Source organism: Dermacentor andersoni, chromosome 2 (genome assembly GCF_023375885.2).
Source record: "Dermacentor andersoni chromosome 2, qqDerAnde1_hic_scaffold, whole genome shotgun sequence".
Classification (NCBI taxonomy): domain Eukaryota; kingdom Metazoa; phylum Arthropoda; class Arachnida; order Ixodida; family Ixodidae; genus Dermacentor; species Dermacentor andersoni.
Genome location: NC_092815.1, coordinates 236,942,728 through 236,959,402, shown reverse-complemented (window position 1 = coordinate 236,959,402; position 16,675 = coordinate 236,942,728). Strand labels below are relative to the sequence as shown.

Genomic DNA, 16,675 nt, shown 5'->3' with positions numbered 1-16,675 from the left:
TACTGGTAGACCATGCATCGTGGTGAACAGTGGCAAGAATATTAAAATAAAATGTATAAAATGATGATGTAAGCTCGAAATAAACGTACTTACAAAAGCAGTTAGTATGAGTAGTATGAAATAGTGATAAGTTTAACAAATACTAGCACAAGTTCTCTTTAAATGCTACGATGGATCCCTCCTCTATTCCTGAAGGCAAAGAATTCCAAAATGATAGTTACAAAATTTTTTGTAGTGGACTTGGCGTAATTGGCCCTGGCTTAGGTAAGAGGACGTTATTTCATGCTGTAAGGCGGGGCAATGTTGCATGAAGAAACTGATTTGAGTATCGTAGACGAAATGGAAGCTTTCCATTTACAAATTTGTATATGCGAATGCCGAGAAGTTATCTAGAGCTTTTTTCAAATAGAGTACCCAGCTTGAAGAGCACAGACGATGTATTGGATATGAAGCTGCTGACGGTTACTATTTTTGTCACTTGATTCTGAAGGTGCTGGATAGCGGACGTGTGTGAAGGCAGAACAAGTGTGAAAGCAGCACTTATGCGTGCAGCTTTGCTGTCGAGCTAGCAGTTTCATTTTGCTGTACCTTAGTCAACAGAACGGATGACAATTTGCTTTAGGTCCATAGCTGGCGCTTATAATTTTGAATATCCGTTATGTTGTATCTCGTGTTGCACCAATACTAAGTCTTTCGCAAACCCCTTCCATAACTGCAGCACCGAGCTAAATGCCACGAGTAAAATCTCAGCACACTTATGGTTTGCTGGTGTAGTAAAATACTATGTTGGTGCACAGCTAATCCGTCGCATTCATGTTATCTGAATCTTTTTTTTTATGCGTCGGAGAAGCACGTTAACCACAACGAGACGGCACACGCAGTGGCGCGAGCGCTAACCAACCGCGCCGCTGCAACCGACCGTCCAACGTGGTGTATTGCCAAGGACCGCCTGACGACGTTCAACGAACTTACACAGTTCCACCGCCTGGCTCGAAAGACTTTGCCACCCCCGCAACCGGGGCTGTGCCGAGCGGAGGCGGAGCTGTTCAGACAATTGAAAACTGGTTCCTTACCCGCACCAGTGTTAATGAATCATCTGTACCCGAAATTATGTGAGTGATGTGTGCCGCGTGTGCCAGCGGGAGAGCGGCACCCTGACGCACATCCTAGGGATTGCACCAAATTCCCCGACGAAGCTTCGACAAGTACAACGATTCCGCAGCGACTCGCGGCTGCGGCGCCATGCTACGACCACGAAAGCCAAACCTGGGCCGTCCAGCAGGTCTCGCAGGCCCTTGAAAGACAAAGGCCGAGCGACACCGACGGAACCTTGCCCCTCAGGACGACCGACCGCGGGAGTAACACGCGCTGGAGTTGAGTAGAGACCACCCGCTGAAAAGACGTCAGGGCCCGCGTCACGGCCCCATTTAGTCATGGTGTCGTTCTGCAGGCGACTAAATGAAGTTGTTTATCTCTATCTCTCTTTAGCGCAACAGTGCATCGGATTATCCAGTACCTCTCTCTCTCTGTGTGTGTGTGTGTGCATGTGTGCTTGTGCCTGTGTGTGTGTGCGTGTGTGTGCGCGTGTGCTTGTGCCTGTGTGTGTGTGCGTGTGTGCTTGTGTGTGTGCGCGTGCGTGTGTGTGCGTGTGCTTGTGTGCGTGTGCTTGTGTGTGTGTGCGTGCATGTGTGTGTGTGCGTGTGCGTGCGTGCGTGTGCGTGCGTGTGTATGTGTGTGTGCGTGTGTGCTTCTGCGTGTGTGTGTGTGTGTGTACTTGTGCGTGTGTGTGTACTTGTGCGTGTGTGCGTGTGCTTGTGCGTGTACTTGTGCGTGTGTGCGTGTGCTTGTGCGTGCGTGCTTGTGCGTGTGCTTGTGCGTGCGTGCTTGTGCGTGCGCGCTTGTGCGTGCGTGCTTGTGCGTGCGTGCTTGTGTGTGTGCTTGTGTGTGTGCGCGTGTGCTTGTGCGTGCGTGCTTGTGCGTGTGTGCGTGTACGTGTGTGCGCGCGTGTGCTTGTGCGTGCGTGCTTGTGCGTGTGTGCGTGTACGTGTGTGCGCGCGTGTGCGTGTGTGCTTGTGCATGTGCGTCTGTACTTGTGCGTGCGTGTGTGTGTGTGCGTGTGTGTGTGTGTGCGTGTGTGTGTGTGTGTGTGCGTGTGTGCTTGTGCGTGTGTGCTTGTGCGTGTGTGCATGTGCGTGCATGTGTGTGTGTGCGCGTCTGCGTGTGCGTGTGTGCTTGTGCGTGTGTGTGCGCGTCTGCGTGTGCGTGTGTGTGCTTGTGCGTGTGTGGGTGCGTGTGTGGGTGTGCGTGTGTGGGTGTACGTGTGTGGGTGTACGTGTGTGGGTGTACGTGTGTGGGTGTACGTGTGTGGGTGTACGTGTGTGGGTGTACGTGTGTGGGTGTACGTGTGTGGGTGTACGTGTGTGTGCGCGCGTGTGTGTGCTTGTGCGTGTGTGTGCCTGTGTGCGTGTGTGTCTGCGTGCTTGTGCGTGTGTGTGTGCGTGCTTGTGCGTGTGTGTGTGTGTGTGTGTGTGTGCGTGTGTGTGCTTGTGCGTGTGTGTGTGTGTGCGTGGGTACGTGTGTGCGTGGGTACGTGTGTGCGTGGGTACGTGTGTGCGTGGGTACGTGTGTGCGTGGGTACGTGTGTGCCTGGGTACGTGTGTGTGTGTGTGTTTGGTGGTTTCTCAGCTAGCTTCTTTAGACAGCTGGTTTCTCCAGCTGTCTCCGTCTGGCTAAGATCTCAGCACATACCACAGTGCAACCCTAGTGAAAAAGCCGCAGCTACGAGGCATAAAAACGACTCACTGCGAAAGCGAACCGCGGGCATACTATACAGGTGGTAATTGTGGCCGCAAGAACATGGCAGTTCTCTATATTTTTTACCTCACCTGCTTTTCGGCGAGTGAATCGAGCGATTCACGCACACGGCTTTCGAGTTGCTCGTGCCTCTGACGAAGAGATTCCACCAGCTCGACCGACAGCCGCTCCAACTGAGCGCGCAGCCGCGATTGTTCCTCTGTCACATAACGTACTGCATCAGCCACCTTGCCTGCCTCGGCTTCGGCACGCTGCGCCGCACTGCACAGATTCTGCCGATCCTCCTCCATCTGTAAGGTGACATAAAAGAGGCGCGTGACTAGCTCACCCTGGGCGATGTTACGGGGATGGCGTCCATATAAAAAAAGAACACAAAGAAACCGCACATTTGCGCGACCTTGCTGAATAACTCCCGTTCTCAGCGACGCTGTTTCTTTGTTCAAGTCGCTTTAATAATATCACTTTCTTGTAATCTAACCACGCACTTTAAAGCATTGTTCGCATATGACTCGCCCGCTTGCAATGTTGCTTGCATATAAGGCTTTCAAGCATTTAAATGAGGAATGTTAAAGAACTATCATACTTCTGCCCCCAAGATTTCACTTCGCATTCACGTCAACCGTGTAATATCACTATTCAGCCTTGTTCAGTGGGCAAATCGGTACTATAGATTTCTTGGTCTAAATAAATATATTTTCTGGCCTTCTCGTTTATCCTCTCGATATGCATCCTTTTTCATATAGTTAATACACATTAAAATGTCAGATACATGAAGCCCATTTGTGACTACGTTCGCTCGCCCTTTGGCACTCAGCGGCCATAGCTTCTGCTGTAACAGAACGTTGTATACGCAATAAAATCGTTCCCCGTCCACCTTTCTTTAGCGCTAGAGACACAAGCAAGCCATAGAGGTGTCACGATAAAACGTGTATTGTTGAGGCAGAACTGTATTGCGCCGAGAATTTGGTTTACGCAAAAAATTAAGACTCGAAGAAGCTTAGCAAATAATTTACATATATGTAGCGAGCTGGTGACGTATGAAGTATAGAGTCGAAATCAAGGCCGCCGGTGTGCTTTGCCGTGTTCGTCTCGGTGTTGAAGATTTAGTGCTTAGCATACTTTGCTGAGCGCTGGCCGCGCATCTCGCCGAGAGAAAGGGAACAGGCGAGCGTGTCAGCTATCGAGCCGAGAGACTTGTTCGCCAAATGGCAGCCTTGAGATGCGCGCGCTGTCGCGCAAGAGCGGCGGCGCCGTGAGGGCTGACGGCTGCGGAGTGCGTTCGTCGCCGTAGTCCACTGTACGTCTCTTGCCGAGACACGCCATCTCGCCTTGCCGGCTAACCACGTCTTCGCTTAGAGAAACTGCCACAGTGCTCCGGCTCAGCATTATTTCAAAACAAATGAGGGCTCTGAGCGAACATTCCGAGGAGTATCCGGCCTCTGTTGAGCAAACGAGCGGAGAATCACGCGCACGTGCGCAGCCGTTGTCATGCCAACGCCGTCACGCTCTCGTCATTCTGCCGCCCTCACGCTGTCGTCGCCACACTGTCGAGATTTTGTCGTCGTCATGGCATCTTGGCCATGCAGCCGTCGTCGTCACGCGCTCATCGTGCCTATCGCTGTCCAGGCATCGTTTTTACACGGCCGTCGCGGCCATGCTGTACACCAAAATATGTCGAAAATAACTCGAATGTAGCAGATAATTTACATGCAGGATGGGATGTTGCAGGCAAATATTAATCTTTTATGTGCTTGTGGATGCGTTATGACCGCCTCAGACTAGGTTCATTGTTGACAAACAAACTTGTAACCGTCTTCGAATCGTTACAGCAGTCGAGCATTGTCCTCGTCGTGCTTCCAGTACGGAGCGTGCCAGAACCCGTTGCCCTGACTTACCTTAGGCATTCCTCTCCCATTCGTAATCGAAAGCCCAGTCGTGCTTCTGCAGTTACTTAAGGCAATCCTGGGGCACTATAACGTAAAGCTATTACAAACTTTTCTTTTCCAATTCTGCAATCAGCCCTCCTTGATTCGTCAAAAAGGTTTCTTAACCAGCCCCACTTCGCATGTCTGTCACGCGACGTCACGGAAACCGCGATAGGTCCCCCCATCTAATATGACGCGTAGGCGCTGATTATGCATGATTGGACCGAAGAAAAGAAAAATAGTTGTTTCTGATTGGAAGCCTTTTCGCCATTAGCCCTCGATCATTGGCCAAAAGTTTTTGGGCTGCACCCACTTCACCTGCCTGTCACGCGACGTCACAAAATCGCGAAAACTCACCGCCTCAAAGTGACGTCTACACGTTAAAGATGCATTAATATGCCGAAGAAAACTGAACTTTTTCGGAATAGCCGCAGGCTGCCCTGTTCCGAAAAGAATAAAAGATGGCTGCCGCCGATCGCTCAGGCGCTGGCTACTCGCAGCTGCCGGAGAACATAGGTTTATTTCCGTATAATCAAACGTTTTGCGTGGCCGTGTAACGTTATCGAGCACTTTTGCCACGTTTATAACCTCACTCCGCGCACCCTTCCTTGCTGAGGATTCGTTTTAGCGGCATTCTTAACCTTTCGTTACATGCCGCTGCGATTTTAGACCACCCACCTCAAGCTAAGTAAAGGAAAGCGGACCAATCGCAGACGCCGGCACCACCCTCTTCGTGCTGCTATCCATATTCAGTGCACTGGCTCGGCCCCATCGAATTCCTCTCCACTCGGGCGTGCTCCTCGCCTCTTGTCAGCCAATTAGATAAGACAAGCCGCTTAGTGTAGGCAATGTTATTCGTTTTTCAAACAAAAGTGACCGCCTGTAAATGAGGAGAGGGTTTGATTGGTCTCTTCAGACAACCCTGCAGGTCACTGCACCATGCTTGCGTCGGCGGTTACGCGAATTTGACGTCAGGAGATTGGAATAAGAACATGTTGGAATAGTTTTACGTTATAGAGCCCTGGTTTCACTTCAAAAGAATGCCTTACGTGCTATTTCATACTTTCCTTACAATGCACATGCGCGTGATATATTCCAGAAGTTTAATATTTTACGAGTAGACAACGTTTTACGAGTAGACTTTGGTTAAATAGTACCAAAAGATCATTAGGTTATTTAGAGGTGCTATAACGTAAAACTATTAGAAACTTTTCTATTCCAGTTCTGCAATCAGCCCTCCGCGATTGTTCAAAAACTTTTTGGACCATCCCTACTTCACCTGTCTGTCACGCGACGTCTCGAAAACCGTAATAGCTCCCCATTTGATATGACGCGTACACACTGATTATGCATGATTTGACCGAACAAAATAAAAATGGTTATTTCTGATTCGACGCTTTTTTGCCATCAGCCCTCGGCTATTGGCCAAAAGCTTTAGGGCTGAACCCACATCACCTGCCTGTCACGCGACGTGACAAAACCGCGAGAACTCACCGCATCAAAGTGACGTGTGCGCGTTAAAGATGCATTAATATGCCGCACAAAACTGAATGTTTTTCTGAATAGCCGCAGGCTGCCCTGTTCCGAACGGAATAAAAGATGGCTGCCGCCGATCGCTCAGGCGCTGGCTACTCGCAGCTGCCGGAGAACACGGGTTTATTTCCGTATAATCAAACGCTTTGCGTGGCCGTGTAACGTTTTCGAGCACTTTCGGCACGTTTACGACCTCGTTCTGCCAACTCTTCTTTGATGAGGATCCGTTTTGGCGTACTTATTAAGCTTCCGTTGCATGTCGCCGCGATTTTCGACCAGCCAATGCAAGCTAAGTCAGGGAAAGCGGACCAATCGCAGGCGCCTGCACCACCCTCCTCATGCGGTTATCGATTTTCACTGCAGTGGCACGGCCCCATGGAGTTCCTCTCCATTTGAGCGTGCTGCTCGCCTCTTGCCAGCCAATTAGATAAGACAAGCCGCTCAGTCTAGGCAATGTTATTAGTTTTTCGAGCAAACAAAAGTGACCGCCTGTAAATGAGGAGAGGGTTTGATTGGTCTCTTCAGACAACCCTGCAGGTCACTGCACGATGCTTGCGTCGGCGGTTACGCGAATTTGACGTCAGGAGATTGGAATAAAAACATATTCGAATAGTTTTACGTTATAGGGCCCGTGTGTTGCCATAAGAAAGACAGACAATGGCCACGTGCACCTCAAGGCTGCCTTTGGCAGAAGTTCAGGCATAATCTGATGTTTGAAAAGACTCATCATATTCAGTGCGCCCGGTTGTCGCTGCCGACGCCCACGTTCCTTACTAACAATGTTGAGCGAAACTGGGCAGAGAGTGCGGCTCAGTAACCATTTCACCGGCGCCTCTGGCGAAGTTAACAAGATAGCGCGAACAACACCATTCAAACCTCATTATAAGGCACACTGTACGGAAAAAAATTGCATGTTTACGTTTCACGCCCACCAAAAAAAAAAGGAAATCCAGTTTACGCAGCTTTTTCGCAGGTCGCAAAGTTACATGCAGTATCTGCAATTTCAATAGATTTTGAGCGTTAAGTATTATCTGGTCGAAAAGCTCAATCTTCTGAGCTCTTACTGCTGGGCACGCTTCTTTCAAGCTACTCAGATGGTTTGAGCCACTGGCATGTCATACTGACCCTAAACTAACTTTTCTGCCGCTATATTATGCTAAAGCAATCATTTAAAGCAAACAATAAAATATTTGAATTTAATTTGTAGATGTTCTTCGGTGGCAAGTTTCTGAAAACCTTCCAAAAAGGGGACCGTTTTTTCCAATGGTTCCTCCAGTGCAACTTATTGCGGTTTCTTAATTGTGCACATGACATCAACACAGTATTATTGAAGACCATTTCTCTTTTCCTTGCGTCTGTTCATCGTTTGATTTTAGAAGCAAAAGCCGTCCAGAAACATTTGCTGTCTTTGACCCGCCATGGTAGCTCGGTGGTTGTGACGTTGCGCTGCTCATCACGCGGTCGAGGTTCGGTGCCGGCCACATTCTGACGAGGGCGGAATGCAGAAACACTCGTGCACTTATATTTCACTGCACCTTAAAGAACCCCAGGTAGTCAAAATTAATCTGGAGTCTCCCACTACGACATGAACTTCGTAATCAAGTCGCGCTTCTGGCACGTAAAACACCGCAATGCAAGTTTTAATTTACTGCCTACGAACAGGCAGACACATTTATACATGGCATTATATAAGGCCATTATGTGAAAACCATATTTCACCCGACAGCAGACGCTGTAATACTAGTATTAACACCGGCGCAAAGTGAATGAAAAATCACAAGGTGCAAGGAACTGTCTTTATTAGCCCAATGACATATTACTGGCAAATGTGCTTTCAAGGCAGTTTCAACAGAACGTGCACTGACAAAAAAAAACTATATTTACATGTGTCAAACCCACGATATAATTATAGGGCATGCCATAGTGGAGGACTCCCGATTTATTTTGACTTGCTGGTGCTCTTTAACCTACACTTAGGTCTATGTAGACGAGCGCTTTTTTTCGTTCGGCTCCCATCAAAAACGGCCGTCGTGGCCGGATTCGTACCTGTGACCTCGAACTCATCAGCGCAACGCCATAGCCAGTGGACTACCGCGGCTGGTGCGGACGGAACAGAGCTGACGCATACGTGTGTTCACTAAACACCGGTCATAGGACTGCAAGTTATGCAAATTATGCAAAATTCGTACTATTTCGTACATACGGGGAAATTCTCAATATTTTTGTTCTTCACAGCATCGGCACACCGTGTGAAGCGTTGAAGGTGCAGGAGATTTTCAGAGGAACTGTTTCACGAAAGGGTGAGCGTGATTAGATCACTTCACCGTGGTTTTCATTAGGATGTGTCACAACTATTTTCGTCACATAAACTAAGCATTACTTACAGTCCATAGGTTGGAAGTCGTACTATAGAGTGAAATCGTGCGATTTAGAACGGCACATAGGGATCGATTTTTTTCTCACGTAGATTAAAATTTACTAAGTGTGTTTCTTATGACTTAGTTGTTTTATTTCAAGTCGTTGAGAAATAGCTCACGAAAATCATGTTAAAAATTGCAACATGGTTTTATTAACGCGAACTGATAGAAACGAACAAAAGAAAGGAGATGACTGCCTCATATTTCTCAGCAATTTTGGGAATGGTATTATTATTATCGATTAATTAGCGAACTTTATTTCCGAAACATCGATTTTCATCGCCACCGTCGCCATCGCCTCGATTCAGGCATTTCCTGACTACAGCTAAGCCCACAGTCCCTTTCTTATTCGTAAAAAGTACCTGCTCTCTCTAGCTGCCTGCGACGGCTGTGGCAGTTCGCCACACTGCATATGCTGGCTGGCGCAAGCCCAGCTGCAACGGCGAGATTAAATTAGATAAGAAAAAAAATAACTATCAAGTACCGAGATTCTATACTCCGTTTCAGACATCAGGCGCAACGCTGTGGTGACTAGAGAGACGTTTCGCAGTGTCCGCGATCGCATTTGGATATAGTTCGGTGTTTTAAAGCGAGGATTTCTGTGCCTCTTGCCCAGACTTTCCGGGGCGCTGCTGCTGCCGCTGCTGTGGTCTTGCTTGCGCGCGCCGTTGGGTTTATTCCAACACCACCAGATGGCGCTCGCCTCCGCGCGTCGCTTTGGGGCCGCAAAACATATAAGTTGGTGCGTGGAATTTGGAAAAGAGTCATGGGGCCAGCGCTGACGTTCGCAAATGCCATTCTGTGCCTATAATCAGACGTATTGTCGGGGTTCGAAGTTAACCAAAGATCGGTGAGCCGGACGGCTTTGGGAGCCCACGGCAAAATCACCAACGAAGCGGTGCAGGGTGAGACGGGTTGGGCCACGTTTGTAATTAGAGAAGCACAGAGCAAGATTTGTTTAGAAGAAAGAGTCAGGAACATGGATGAAAATAAATGGGCAGCTAAAGTGCACAAGTATTTGTATATGAAAATCGTGGATACAGAATGGAGGAAGAGGCCAAGAAAGTTGCTAGCCTAGTGTAGGGTGATTGAAACTGTAAATAGATAACCAGGAGTCATCAGAAAGATGGTGACAGAAGCAGAGACAGTTAATTGAATGCCAAGAATGGCAACGAAAAAGACCGTGGAGATTTACAAGAATGAGAAAAAAGAAGCTAGAATGGAAAATCTGTACTATAACACGAAGGGAAGTGCCTTGGATTTTGAGGCTAGACCTGGTTGCCTAAGGAGAAAAACATACCGGAGGAATATTCGCTATTAGATGAGACATGTGTACGCTGCAGCAAAAATCCGGAGACCACTCAGCACATCCTAGTGGAATGCGAAAGGATTCACCTAGCGAGACCAGTACGTAACGTACAACTTACAAAAGCGCTTGAATTTAAAGTAGACGGGAGTATGAACCAGTCTGCAGTAGATATAAGCAAGATACGTTAAGAGTATTGGTGCAAAAAAGCAGGAAAGAGACTAGTAATAGCAGTAGTACAAAAACGTTATTATATACAGAAACCAGACGGGCTCCTACCCCAGTTCCCCAGAGGAAGTACGGGGGTGAAAAACGGAGTTTGTCCGGCAGGGTAGTGTCCCTATTCCAAGGCCCACTGGCACGGGCCAACCACTCAGCTCGTTGGATCAGTCGTAGCTGATCTTCCAGGGCCGGGCTCGACAGCAGCGCCTCCCATGCGTTCCATGTGCCGTTTTTTTCGTGTTCTTCTCCGTGTTCTGTATGCTCCCACGTGATGTGAAAGAGACTGATACGACCGGATCCGCTCTAATCATAAACAGCGGTATAAGGTAGATCATCATCATCATCAGTCTGGTTACGCCCACTGCAGGGCAAAGGCCTCTCCCATACTTCTCCAACTGCCCCGGTCATGTACTAGTTGTGGCCATGTCGTCCCTGCAAACTTCTTAATCTCATCCGCCCACCTAACTTTCTGCCGCACTCTGCTACGCTTCCCGTTCCTTGTAATCCAATCCGTAACCCTTAATGACCATCGGTTATCTTCCATTACATGTCCTGCCCATGCCCATTTCTTTTTCTTGATTTCAACTAAGATGCCATTAACTCGAGTTTCTTCCCTCATCCAATCTGCTCTTTTCTTATCCCTTAACGTCACGCCTATCATTCTTCTTTCCATAGCTCGTTGCGTCGTCCTCAACTTAAGTAGAACCCTTTTCGTAAGCCTCCATGTTTCTGCCCCGTACGTGAGTACTGGTAAGACACAGCTGTTATACACTTTTCTCTTGAGGGATAATGGCAACCTGCTGTTCATATCTGAGAATGCCTGCCAAATGCACCCCAGCCCATTCTTATTCTTCCGATTATTTCACTTTCATGATCCGGATCCGCGGTCACTACCTGCTCTAAGTAGATGTATTCCCTTACCACTTCCAGTGCCTCGCTACCATCGTAAACTGCTGTTCTCTTCCGAGGCCTTTAAACATTACATTAGTTTTCTGCAGATAAGGTAGATAGAGAAGATTAAAAATATGTATAAAAGAATACTAGGAGGGGGGAAAGCATTGAGAGCATACCTGAGTAACTTAACAGGCTAGAGGCGATTTGTCCCTGCTCTGTTTCAAAAGGGATGCCAATAAATCATCATCATCATCAGCCGGCTGGCGGCGCCGCGGCAGCGTTGTACAGGTTGTGTGTATGGCAAGTGATGTGCTTGCTTTCCAGTGCGACAAAAATGCAGATGCTGGGCTGTGGAGGTCGCGTGCTGGGCGGTGAACGGTAAACATTACTATCGTCCGTAGCCTGAAGAGAGCGCTTAAAGCTGGCGTCTCAAGAGCGTGCTCGCCACGTATGCAGAAGGAGTACGTAAACACGCGCCAGCAAAATGACTCCAAAGCGGGCACTCAGTGTCGAGGACACCCAGGCCAGAAAGAAACGTCGCACGGAACAGAAGCGTCTTTGCTACGCAGCAAAAGGTGGTGCAGACGGCAGATGTATGTATACAATGTATACATACAATTAAAATAATTATTCGAATTACTTACAGCCCCATTATCCAATTAAAGTTTAACACTTCTGCCACGATGTGATGTGCCATGTGAGGCAATGATAATGCGCAAACCTCTCAGAGATTATGAACGATGACGCACAACCACGCCTCAAGCAGGCACATTTCCATGTCTGTTCTGTGCACTATGCAGACAAACAGCAGTGGTGCACGCAAGGTGATCTTTAACATGAACTCACCACTTTCCTACTGCACTAAACGCTTAAAAAATTACACATTTGCCGCCAACGTCCCCACTACACCGTCAATAAAACCAAACAGCATACACTGCTGCGCTTACATCGACTACCACAGTGCGTGGGTTGCGCATATTTTTTCTTTCTTTTTTACCACAATTACGTGCACCTGTATTTCACAGACTAAGTACTGAAGCAAAAAAAAAAGTTTTCATTCTTCGAAACACACTGGCGCAAACGGCTGTTAATGCATTGTTTTAGATCATTTTTGTTTTTGTTCTTGTTCTGTGCGGGTTTTTATAGCGATAGCAATTATCTCTGCAGAAGGGTTGAAATCTGGGCCAGATGGTACATGCTTCAACGAAAAAACCAGTCAAAAACACAAAGGACAAGAAGAGAGGTTCACACCACAACCAGTCGTTGTGGTGTCAACGTCTCATCTTGTCCTTTGTGTTTTTGACTGGTTTTTTCGTGCAATTATCTCGATACTCCAATCGCATTCTGCCGTCGGCGTCGCCGTGAGGTTCTGCATAGGGCGATAAAATCGTCGCTGCGCGCCGTATGCTGTGTGTGCGAGTGAAAGCTTGCGAGGGTTTCACGAAAGGAAAGCAGGAAGTGCGCCGTCTTCCGTCTCGCGCAAAGATCCGGGGGGAGGGTAGGGAGGGGCGCGCATTCTCCTCCGCGCGGCTGGTGCGCCCCCACGGGCCGCTCTATATTGAAAGCCATCTGCGACGGGGACAAGGTCCGCCGTGGGCATAGAGTTAGCATAACCAACTCTAGAGAAAAAGCTGGCCCGAGAAAGTGGGAACGGCTAGGGCGTCGCCCTGTTGCTACTGGTCAATGTGGCCAGCGCAGTTACTATTGAAATAGCTGAAAACAAGTACAGGTCACCTTAAGCTTGGTCATTTAAAAACGCATACCTGATGGCTTTATGAAGGTGATGGGTTAATATTAAGCTTACGGAAACCGCTTCCTAAGTCCGTAACTTATGTAAACCACGATGTATGCATTCATGCAATAAAGGATGACACGAATTTCGGTATTGAATCTTTGTTTTTTGGATGCGTAGTAGTTTCGTACAGTTTACGTGTGACATACAATCGCGCGTCAACATCGGACGCTATGACACATTCCTGCCTTTTGTGCCACCAAAGCCCCGAAGTACCTTCACATGTAAGTAAGCGAATGTATCTTTTTGTTCAGAACGTCACGCGAGTAGACAGCTCTTGTGATGCATCACAATCGTTTGAGAGGCGTCACATAGAGCATTTTTTTTTTTACATGTGGAGCGGTGTTTTTCTTTGCAGGTTTCCCTTCAGTAGGAAATTACTGGACAGGCGGACCAGCGCACCGGAATTGTACTGGCGAATCCACAAGCAAGTCATAGAATAGGTTTAATTGTTGCACTTTGAACAATCATGCTTCTACAAAGGCCACAGCAGAAAAACAGTTTGATGCCGAGTATTTCTGTGCCATGAAGCAATCAAGAGGCGAGTGCCTAATACGGACGAAATCGAGTGCCTGAACCCACATATTATTAGCGTAGGCGTTTTATTAACTGTGCAATATTTTCAAACGTTCCTTGCATGCCATTTCATGCGGCATATTTTTCCTGGTCACAAATGTGTGCAGCGAATCTATTTGTATGATCGACTCCGGGCCTGTGGGACCGTTCACTTGCACTTGATGCTGAGTCTTTTACATGTATCCATAAACTGAGCATATGCATATCAGATCCCTACGAGCATTTTTAGAATTCAATTATTTTAGACACCAGGCATATATGCAATACTGGCAATCTGATTTACCACTAAGCAGCTGGAACACAATTTTGTTCAGTATACAAGCAGGTAAAATAGGTAGATCCTGTGGACAGCTCCAGCTCATGTTCCTTAAATCAGTGTGCACAAGGGGCATGCAAAAATAACTTTTTTCTCGCGCACCAAATATTTTGCTGTATAAGCAAGAGAACCCACCATGTTAGTGTAACATATGTTGTACATCGCAACTAATATGTGCGTTAATTTACCAAGTCAGATGAGTTACTTTTATGTCTCGTTGACACAAATCACACTGCAAGCTGCATTCATCAATCTTCTATTGGATTTTACAAATGTTTAATGGAACATGTTACCCTGTTATGCAGATATGCAATGACAAGCCCTTGTGTGTGTTCCAAAGGTAAAATTTAAGCTCTAAATTACAGAAGACATTTCTAGTCGGAAACAACAAATAAAAATGCCGAATGCATAGTATCAGAAGCCCAAGGTACAGAAATTCTGAGAAGTGTCGAATGATTTTAATGAAAGAATGGTATTTGAAAATGCAAGACTCTTTAGTGGAGGTCAAGCAAGTCAATATAAGTAGAATACACTGCAAAATTATGCGAGTGATGGGATGGCAAATAATGGGTCAAGAGATGCGTTGTTTCCTGCAAAAAAAAAAGCTGATGATTGTCATTACATAAGTCACTTAAGCATCGTGAGACTGTTGCTTGATAAATTCAGAAACAAACCAAAAAACAAGACACAAAAAAATGAAGAACAATTTAATGATGCTCTCTCCACACTGGGATATATAAAAATAAAAGGATCACATCTAATGTGGACATATCAGACGCCTTGTGAAACACTAAAGAAAAAATTCAGCTTCAAGCTATGGCACTTGCCTCATAGATGTCGGGGGCCTTTCACCAATAGTGATAGTTACCAGTGCATTTAGAAATTGAAAGCATTCATGCAGATAAGGATGATTCTTTATATTTTTGGCTACCACTTCGAATGCCTCCACCAAGTGGTACAATGCTGCACGCAGCCATACCAAGGATCTCACAGCAACACCTGAAGGTAAAAAGAAAAAGCAGTCAAAGTGCTGGTGTATTCTGGACACTATGTTCGAAAACATTTAGGCAAGAAGAGTGCAAGAAGCAGACATAAGAACTGCATTTATTTCGATAATTCCCCATTTGAATGGCCTTTTCTTTTTGCTTAGACAATGCCTACACCTAGCCACAGCAGCTCCCTCGTGCAGACTCCGCAAGCCAAGCGGCCGTGGAGGCAAATGCGGGTAAGAGGCAAGGAGCAATAGCACCGGTATTGATCTTCATCTAATTTCTTTCTTTTCCTTACGTTTAGGCAGCCAGCACACCACGAACAGCCACCTTGACTGCGGGTGTGTCACGCTAGTTGCGAAGGAAGCATTTGAGGGAAAGCGACAGGCAATGTGAACAGCCACTTCTCCATGTAAACGATACTCTTTCTCTCGGATGACTCCTACGCCTCGCCACAAAAGCTCACCTGTGCTGACTCCACCAACAAAGATGCCGCGGAGGCACGTGCAGGTCAGAGGCAAGAAGCAGTGGTACTGGTGTCGACATTCACCCAACTTCTTTTCTTACATTGAGGCAGCCAGCACACCTCAATTATCCAGCTTGACTGTGGGTGTGTCAGCAGATTCCTCTTGTACATATGCTCATAATAAACTTCAGTAAACTTGAAGGCAAATGGGACATCAATACATTTCTTTTTTTAACATTTAGTGTACACATACATGTTATACTTTGCAGTGCTACAGAGCGTATTTTGAAGCTTCCCTCTATGTTTTGCACCTTCAGTTACGTATGTGTTGAGTAGTCCTCAATGCAGTTAATGTTGTAGCAGTTGCTTTGTCTGTGTACTGCACATTGGATTACGCTTTTGATATCCATATGTGCAAAAGGTCTATACTTCTCTCACATATACAGAATAAGGTACTATGTAGTTCTCGGTGCTACAATAAAATAAAACTAAACGATCTGATCGTGGAATTGTTAATTATTACAGTAATTCTAATGACAGTTATTGACAAGTTGACAACTTGAACTGGTCAATCCGTCATGGGAAGGAATTGTATGTATACATAAAGAAAAAAAAGGCGGTATGTGTGTGTTTGTAGGGGGAGGGGGGTATAGGATTAGGGCGGTACGAAAAAAAACGTACCTACACCGTCCTTTAGACCCATTCCTTTAAGGTACCGTAACAAAGCGTACTATGCATAAAGTTCATACAACAACTCTGATAATACTACACACGCCAGGCGACTCGAACTACATTTGCCATGAGTCGCGCTCGCGACTGCACCAGATGCCCTCCATATTATTCTGGTTAATCTTGCTCACTGCACCGAGGCAAAAGAACGATCATGGGGCCAGATGCCTTAAAGGTTAGTCGACCTTGCGAGGCACCGCTGCGGGTGCCAGAGGAGCTGCCCGGGCGAACGCTTCCTGGTACACACCTGCCTCGATGGTCCCAACCTACATACCGTTCTGCTTCGAGCTTTGATCCCCCCATTGTCCCTTGGGTGCTCTGGAGTTCCTGCGCCGCCTGCTTTATTATAATTTCAGGTGCTCTCCCTAGACTTCCGTTTGTCGGTTACATGTGCCCTACAGCTGGATCAGTACTTTAAAAAAAAGAAGATCTATCGTCGCGACGAGAGAGAGAGAATCAACTTTTGAACTGAGCCCTTAGTGACGGTTGGTGCGCGCTGGCACCAGATGGGGTGGAACCTTCTTCTCAGATCCCATATGTGTCCAGCAGTTCCTGGCCCCTAGCCGCCAGCGCGAGCTGGGTCGGTAGGGGTGAGGAGACGATTGAACACCTCCTTTGTGACTGTCCCCGTTACGCAGTGCGAAGAAAAGTGCTCGTGACCGCTCTCGCAAAACTGGACAATCGCCCCTTTACTGA

General features: G+C 47.1%; 1 protein-coding gene across 3 annotated transcripts in view; it reads right to left on the bottom strand.

Moving 5' to 3' along the window:
- The window catches only part of LOC126539909 (uncharacterized), a 63,210-nt gene that overhangs the window by 22,439 nt on the left and 24,096 nt on the right, over window positions 1-16,675 (bottom strand). For all 3 annotated transcript variants that reach the window (XM_055075712.2, XM_055075711.2, XM_050186727.3), the window contains one exon: window positions 2,886-3,104. In XM_055075712.2, coding sequence (XP_054931687.1) covers window positions 2,886-3,104 — 219 coding nt within the window. The remainder of the gene's footprint in view (window positions 1-2,885; window positions 3,105-16,675) is intronic.